The sequence below is a fragment of the Poromitra crassiceps genome, assembly GCF_964638095.1.
Source record: "Poromitra crassiceps genome assembly, chromosome: 8".
Classification (NCBI taxonomy): domain Eukaryota; kingdom Metazoa; phylum Chordata; class Actinopteri; order Beryciformes; family Melamphaidae; genus Poromitra; species Poromitra crassiceps.
The window spans coordinates 16478032-16486346 of NC_139629.1; the positions used below are offsets into that span (position 1 = coordinate 16478032).

Sequence of the window (8315 nt, forward strand, 5' to 3'; positions counted from 1 at the left end):
CTAAACAAGAAAATGTTACATTAAAACAAAAGTGGCATGTTTTATTACATATAAATGCGACCAAAAAGACAAAGATCTCTGTTTAACCATCTGTCTAACTTTGATTTAAATTCATCCACTTTTTATTCCACAATTTGTGTTCAAAGTTTCGCTTAATTTAGTAGGCCGTAGATAATGGATAATGCATACCTAACTATTTGCCTGTAGTTTTAATGGGGATACCATAGGCTACCACAAGATGGCAGTCATGGATAGCTAATAATTCACACCTTCTCAAGTTCAGTTGTAAACCAGATTGTTCGGCTTGTTGATGCCTCACCTGACTGCACTCGGCGGCTGCTCTCGTCTGGTCCAGAGCCGTATAATAGAACAATAGTCTGGTCTATCCAGGCGAGGCAGCAGTCAACTCAAAAGAGCCCCGGCGTCACGTGACTTGCAATACCGAGCTTCACCATGTTCAATTTGCTCCACAGCCCGGCGCTGTTCCTGATGTCTCACCCGGAAGTGCATGACGTTTGTTTTGGGACATGAGGCTTGACGTCGGTCAGGTGTGTGAGCTGTGAGCGTGTCTTCATGACGGCCGAGGTAAAGTTATGACGTGATAAGCTGCTTCTCATGTTGTTTTTTACTTGTTTTTTTTATGACTGCCAGTATCTAGGGACACTCAGGCGTCACGGGAGCAAGGGGGGCAGCACGAGACCCGGAACTGGGGGCTAAACTCGCCATTCAAAACAATGAGCGCGGATGTCAATTTTGTAAATAAACAAGACACGTACGTGGTCTGAGCTTCGGTTGTTAGCCCGAATATTAGAAAAGACCCCACCGATTCACAACAGGTCTAAAGTCATGTTATAGCAGTCGGGCGCACTCAGTGACAAGCAAGACAACAGTAACAAAACGGACAGGTTTTTGGATTGAGTTTGGCGTCAGTGGGCGTAACCCATAGTGCGAGTCCTGACCATCGACATATAATTAGCTCAATGGTCCCGACCAGGTCGATGGTCCCGACCCCCCAGTAAAAACAGCCCACTCCAGAGTGTCCCTAGTACGTATAGGCGAACGTAGAGCCATTTTTTAAAGGATGAGTTGTTATTATTATATATGCCAAAAATGTCTTTAGTTTCTCACCCTTTTTCACATCAAAAGTTAATTTTATGCCTCCGCAGACGATAGCCAGGCCAGAGGCATTATGGTTTCGGGTTGTCCGAACGCCTTGATGGAATTAAAGCAAATTTGCCTCAAACATCGACCTGGACTCAAGGATGAACTGATTAGATTTTGGTGGTTAAAGTTCAAGGTCACTGTGACCTCACGAACGTCATCTTCTAAATCGTTAAGGTGTTTTCTCAGGAACACCTTGACGGAATTCCATCACATTTGGCTCAAACTTGGACTCAAGGATGAACTGATTACATTTTGATGGTCAAAGGTCAAGGTCACTGTGACCTCACAAACGTAATTTTCAAGCTCTGTAATGCCATACCTCAGTAACCCCTTGACGGAATTTCTTCACATTTTGCGTGGATGTCGACTCACTTGTTGGCAAAGGCATATATCCGTGGTGCGGTCGTTCTAGTTCAGGATTTCATTCATAACTGTAATCTACAGTATGCTATGCTGATGTAATGAAGAAAATTAATAACTATCAAATTGCTGCGCCAATTCAACCAATCATATACGACATGACAGCTGTCAATCAATCTTCATTGCAAGAAGAAAATTCTGTGCTGGCAAAATGGCTGCCAAACATGTGCAGACTTTTCTAGACCATAAATCTTAATATATTTGGCCAATAAGTATGTAACATACAAAATAAAACATACTGTAATGTCTTCATTTAATGTAGAATGTAAACTCGCATTCCAAGAATAACGTTAACGTCTGCGGGATAACTTATCCCGGCCCCTCGGACATTCCAAGCCGGCAGGCGGCACATTTACCTGGGTTTTGAAAAAGGCAATATGTGCGGAAGGCAGCCAGTTGCTTGGTTCTCTGCGGATAACCACTCGCGTAGCGCCAGAACACGCTGAATCCCATTGGATTTGGAGGCAGAACACCCCTCTGGTGCCAGGATGAAACCCAGCTGAAACCAGCAGGCAGCCAGCACCCAGCAGCACACAGACGTTTGAACAAATAGGAAGAAATCATTTGTGTGGAGGTGGGTGGATAGGATACATAGCGAAACACAATGCAAACTAATGCAGAGTAGAGTAGAGTAGAAAAGTTTATTTATGAGTCACTCCTCAATAGAACAACAGCATAAAAACAATTCGGTACATACAACAAGTATTGCGGACCACTCACTAGGAGTTATGAGACACAGACTTTAAAAATACAAAAAAGAAAAACACAGTAGTGTACAATAAATCACATCAGAAAAAAAAAGTAACAGCGTACAGTGATCAGCTAATTAGATGCATGTCACTCACCCCCCGCACGCATGCACACACACACACACAGTCATCATCATACACAGAATTGTGATAGTAAATTATTGATTGAGTCGCATTTCAGCAATTTTTCTATTACAGAAGGATAACAAAAAGAAAAGAGAGAAAAAAAATACAGATACAATGCAAAACAGAAAAGTAAAAAAACTTCATATGCCCTCCCACTCCTATCTCAAAATAAATTATTGCCCTCCCCACTACTCAAAATAAAATCTAAATGGCCTCCCCCCCTTTTTTTGCCCCCCACCACCCCACCTAAATATCAGAGGTCGAAGAGCAACTCGGTAGTTTTTATGATCACATAAAGAGGTCTTCTTCTTCTTCAGGTGCGCGTGCTGTACTTTGCTAAGAGTGCGGAGCTGACCGGAGTGAGGACGGAGCTTGTTGCTGTGCCGACGCCCATCAGCAGTCAGGAGCTGTGGCAACAGTTGCTACGGCGACACCCCAGGTGCGCGAATACTAGGAATCTTTATTATTTTTTTACAGACAGTTTTAAAGCAGGTCTAGATGTTATTACAAGCACATTTGGCTGTTTGGCCAAACGGCCTTCACTAGATTAATCTTTGTTTTTCTGTGTGGAATTTTTACTGGACACTGTGTTGTTGGTGGCTGACATTCATTGACTGCATTAATAGCTAGCGAGCGTAGCTTCTTCGTTGGTGTATTTCTTCTTCTTCTTTTACGGCGGTTGGCAAACAGCTTTTTACGCATTACCGCCACCTTCTGAAATGGAGTGTGGATCGGAATGGACTTCTAACACTATAGTGTTATAGTGGTAAACTACAAAACATATTTACCAAAATAAAAGCATGTGTTATTCTCGCCCAGGCTCTCTCTCCTGCAGGAGCAGCTGGTGCTGGCGGTGCGGCAGCAGTACGTTGCTGTGGGCGACCAGACGCTGACACTGAACGACCAGGACGAGGTCGCCGTGGTGCCACCGCTCAGCGGAGGATAGACGCCTCATTAACATAATTTATACGGTACGGGGAAACAGCTCACTAACATAATCTATATGGTACAGCTAAACATCTCAGCTAAACATCTCATTAAAAACAGCAACACAGCAGTCAGCGTTGATCTGCCCCGGATGGGGTTACAGTGCCCATCTTCCCCCTCTGTGAAACCTTCTTCAGAGAAACCACAGAAGGGGGAAGATACGCACTGTAACCCCATCCAGGGCAGATCAACGCTGACTGCGGTGTTGTTGTTAGCTTAGCTTCTAGCTATTAGCTAAATAATTATATTTACAACCATAATGAACCGTGATCTGACAGAAAGTGTCATTTAGAGAGCGCGTGCACTCCCGTCCATCATGCCCCACGCTGGCCGCAGGCTCTCGTTATAGCCTGTTTGAGGAGACTACTCGGAGCTCAAAATCTTCCGTGGGCATCCGAATGAAGCCAAACTATTTCGGTGAGTAAAACATCATATTTTAACCTGGAAATGAGGACCGTGGTGTAAAAAACCGAAATTCTCCTTTAACATAATTTCTACGGTACGGGGAAACAGCTCATTAACATAATCTATATGGTACAGCTAAGCATCTCATTAACACAATTGATATGGTACGGGCAGAGCCGTATAATAGAAGAGTTGCAACATCTCCATTCACTCCAATGGACAATTTTTTCGCTTGCAGGTGTGAGGATTAAGTAGCGCTGTCAAGTTGCAGCAGAATGGACCGTTTGTGATGTACTATTGAAAGGCTAAGACATTTAAAGAATCAAATTGTATATTATCAGCTTTATTTTCTGTATCCTGGTCATCACTTACAAAGCCCTTCATCAACCCTTCATCAAACCCCCTTACCTCACAGACCTCTCCCCCTACCAACCCTCAGATCCACCTCAGCTGACCGCCTCTCCACCCAAGACCCATCTCTTCTTAGTGCCGCACCCACCCTCCCCTCATCCTTCTTTGTGTGTTGTCATCTCTGTCTGCTGTGTGTTGCACCAACCTCGCCCCCCGCCTTAGTATTCAGTGTCTAGTGTCATCTTTGTTTGCACTAACGTCACCCCTTCCCCCAGTGTTTAGTATGTTGTGTATTGTAAAGCGTCTTTGAGATCTGGAAAAGCGCGATATAAGCCCCATTTTAATGTTTTTTTGTTCCAAATGAATGTAATATTTATTTGTTTCTCTGAATATAATAATCTATATTTTTGTGGCCCAGATGGAGGGTGCAGAGAAGAAGAGAGACGTCGTCAAGCTGAGCCGTCATAGGCTGTCCATACAGGAAGTGGTCGACAGTGTTAGCAGTACTTCCTGTGGAGCCATTTCCATATTTCTAGGTGGATTCATATTTCTACATATTCATATGTAGCTATATAGAAGTCGTTATATAGACAAATCTATATTCAGATGTAGTTATATATCAGTTATATAGACAATATACAGTATCTATCTATCTATCCATCGAATAATTCCAGGAGTGTCTGTATGTACGGTATGTCTGTCCTTCGCATATCTCCAGAACCGTTGTTCGGATCGACTTCAAACTTTGGGAGTGCACTGCCTTAGGGGGACCTGACCGGGAGGGGGGGGGCTACAGCGATATTTTACATTTTCATTGTGACATCATCAGTGATGTCAAGGGGGAGGGGAACGGGTAGATTTACCCATGGGGGGGGGGGGGGGGGGTGCAGAATCTTCATCTGGGTAGATGTACAGTAACCATAGGTGGGGGGTAAAGGGAGAGAGGGAATGGGTACGGGTATTGCACTAGTACTAGTAACTGGGCAAAGTTGGCGTGGCGCACAATTGCTAAACTGTGATGTCACTCGGCCAGTTGTGATGTCATCAGTGATGTCACTTAAGCAACTGTGATCTTATTCTACTAGAAATCTTGTGCGCTACGCACGCTCGATCCCTAGGCTCGCCCGCCCTGCAGTTTGCCCGCTGCACAGGCTCGCATACGCTGTGCGACCGCTGTGCGACCGCTGTGCGGCCTCGCCTGCTTCTATTGGCATGCGCAGTGACATCACAAGTGACAACTGATGACATCACAATTGCTGGAGTGACCATCACTGGACACTGATTTGAATGTATGCAAATGATATGTAAATGTGTGTGTGTGTGTGTTGTCAGGGACTACCCGTGACTGGTTCGAGGGCCGGCGTGTGATTGGCCTCGAGTACGAGGCCTATGAGGCCATGGTCGAATCAGAACTGAGCAAGTTGAGCGATGACATCAGAGCACGCTGGCCAACCGTGACGCACCTCTGTGTTCACCACCGACTGGGGTCAACACACACATACACACACACACACAAACGCACGCAAACACATGCACACACATACATGCACTAATCCTGAAAACTTCCTTGATGACTTTTAATTTGAAGCAGGATTTAGTGAGTTTCTGGGAGGACTTTTAATTTGAAAGACATTTATTTTCTTTTAACTCATTGAGTGCCAGCCACTTTTGGAGAACGGACGCTCCCAGTGCCAGAGTTTCAGAGCGTTTTCAGTGATTTCTCGAGGCCCACAGAATATTGTGTGATATTACTATGTAAACACCGAACACGCACAAAGAACGATGAGACTATTGTATCAGCAGCAAAAAAAAGTTTATTGATATCATTTTCCGTTCTTTAGTTATCAGCCGGAGAAGATAGGTCAAAAACAGAAAAAATTGGCGTTTCCATCTAGAAGCTGAGATATTGAGCCTTTTGTGAAATATAGCATTTCAAGCAAATCACTGACTCTGAAGCTAATATTTTCTGACCTGAAACATCTGAACAGTAATTTCCTTAAATATAACAGCACCCCCACCCCCCTCTACTGCAAACTCCTCCTCCGTGGGTGTGGCTCTGGTGGCTCTGCTCGTTCTGAGTGCTGCGTGTGTCAGGCGAGTCTCTGCTGCCTGGATGGCGGCCGCTCGTCGGGGGAGTCTGGATCGGGCTCGCTCGTTTCTGGGGTTTCGGTTGTGAACTGGGATGAAGCTGCGTCCGATTCTGGGCTTTCTGGGCTTTCTGCTGCGCGTTTCAAAGTGTGCTGCACCCAGAGTCTATTTTCGGAGCCCCCCACCGTTGTGCGCTGGCTCCCAGCGCGACAGCGAAAAGCCAAACGATTCTCATGAGAATGGTTTCATCACGGCTTTTTCTGCTGTTTTTCCTCGCCTTTCTCTAATCTGGAGAGCACTGTCGCCACCTAATGGGTCCGTAAAATAGCTTTTACACATTCAACATGCACCATACTTTCACAGGAGATGGATCTGGCTTTGATCCACGTCCCACCGTCAAAAAACGCAATTGACGAACATACTCGTCCTTGGCACTCTACGTTACTAAACCAATTGACGAACATACTCGTCCTTGGCACTCAATGAGTTAAGGAGAGTTCTATATTCATATTCATTTTGCTGACTCACTATGGGAGCGCATCCTTCCATGACCCTACAGAAGCACTATCTCACTAGCCTGGTTAAAACCATCCGGATCCATGAACTCACATTCTGTTTTGTTCCGAGGATGCGTCTGGACTCCGAGCTGTTTGCAGTAATTTCAATGGGTGGAAGTAGCCAGTCCTTCAGCCAATCAGCGTCGGATCCAGTCAAATCAAAATCCACTGGGAAGAACGGCAAAAACGTCTTTTACAGCATCCAGCATTTTTGTCTTATGCTTAGAAACAACGAACCCTCATGTCTGGAAGGGCAACTCCGGGAAATACCAGGACCTGATTTACCAGACTTCATGTGTGGAAATGGCTTCTGTTTGTCTATCTGTCTCAGGTGGGTGGAGGTGGGAGAGGCAAGCGTTGCCATAGCAATGTCATCGCCTCATCGTCATGACGCCCAGCAGGCAGTCCAGTACTGCATCGACCAGCTGAAGGCCAAGGTCCCTATATGGAAGAAGGTAATTAATTATTCATTATTATCATCATCATCATTATTAGGGGTTCAAGCCCCGAAGGGGCTAACCCCTATTGTTTTTGCTCAGATTCTTATTCTTATTATTGCGACACAAATTCCCATGAGTTGTTACATCGCAGAGACCTGAAATTTGGCCCAATGACAAATATTGGTTGTTATTAGATGCTCCAGGGGGGAAAAAAGAATCCGCCCATGCTGTTTATAAAAGAAAATCAAAGTCATGATAATGGCATTAATCTCTGTAGGAATATTCTAACAATGCTGACGTTTGTGTCTAAACAGGAAGTGTATGCTGGTGACGAAGAAGGAAGCTGGAAGGAAAACAAAGAGTGTGCCTGGGGGGGTGAGGCTAAAGAGGCAGGGGCTGAAGGAGGAAGAGGCGGGATTTAAAATGGATTCCACGGGTCATTAGGTTTGGTAGCCAATCATGTTCAACCAGATGCATTGTTTAGAATAATATCAATTAAAAGGCTCTGAATATTAAATTAGTATGGAATTTGTTTTCAGAAAATAAAAAATAATTCATATATTATATAAATATGAATCAAAATGTTTAGAATATGGGTTAAAATGTTTATCATATTAAATAATTATGTATGAATAAAAATATTATTAACATTTGGAATTAATTACTACTATAATTCATGGAGATCTGGATTTGGCTATAGTGAACTTTCATTAACCAAAAACCATAATAACTGTTGATGTTATCCACACACTGCATTCACTACTGATGTTACTGACTGACACATCTAACTTTATTTTGAGTAATTCATTTAGTTTATAATAAATACTTTTTGTTATGCCTTTAAAACATGTGTGGTCTTCCCTCATTTGTACAGTCCACTGAGCCTGGGCTGTTACACAAACATTAATATCTCAAAAACTATACATCACATAGCTTATATTTTGACGTTCTGAGTGAGAGCAGAAGTAGCTCAAGAGTTTGATGTAGCTTATAGTATATGCATGTCGTGTTAAAGTTGTGTGAACTGT

The 8315-nt window shown here is 43.9% G+C and overlaps 1 protein-coding gene across 2 annotated transcripts; it reads left to right on the top strand.

Moving 5' to 3' along the window:
- Positions 1-510: 510 nt before the first annotated feature.
- LOC310780451 (molybdopterin synthase sulfur carrier subunit-like) lies at positions 511-8061 on the top strand. 2 transcript variants are annotated; one of them, XM_083641028.1, is made up of 5 exons: positions 3291-3430; positions 4621-4738; positions 5535-5688; positions 7179-7302; positions 7602-8061. In XM_083641028.1, exons 2-5 carry the CDS (start codon positions 4621-4623, stop codon positions 7707-7709), a joined length of 504 nt encoding a protein of 167 aa, XP_083497154.1. In that variant the 5' UTR covers positions 3291-3430; the 3' UTR covers positions 7710-8061. The 2 variants fall into 2 exon arrangements, with proteins under 2 accessions (XP_083497155.1, XP_083497154.1); XM_083641029.1 differs by lacking the exons at positions 5535-5688; positions 7179-7302; positions 7602-8061 and adding exons at positions 511-585; positions 2777-2898 and having other exon boundaries at positions 3279-3430; positions 4621-4737.
- Positions 8062-8315: the final 254 nt, after the last annotated feature.

Coding starts and splice junctions, on each gene's coding strand:
- LOC310780451 (XM_083641028.1), top strand. CDS start 4,621: ATGGAGGGTGCAGAGAAGAAGAGAGACGTCGTCAAGCTGAGCCGTCAT. Junction 4,739..5,534: donor AGCCATTTCCATATTTCTAG/GTGGATTCATAT, acceptor GTGTGTTGTCAG/GGACTACCCGTGACTGGTTC. Junction 5,689..7,178: donor TGTGTTCACCACCGACTGGG/GTCAACACACAC, acceptor TATCTGTCTCAG/GTGGGTGGAGGTGGGAGAGG.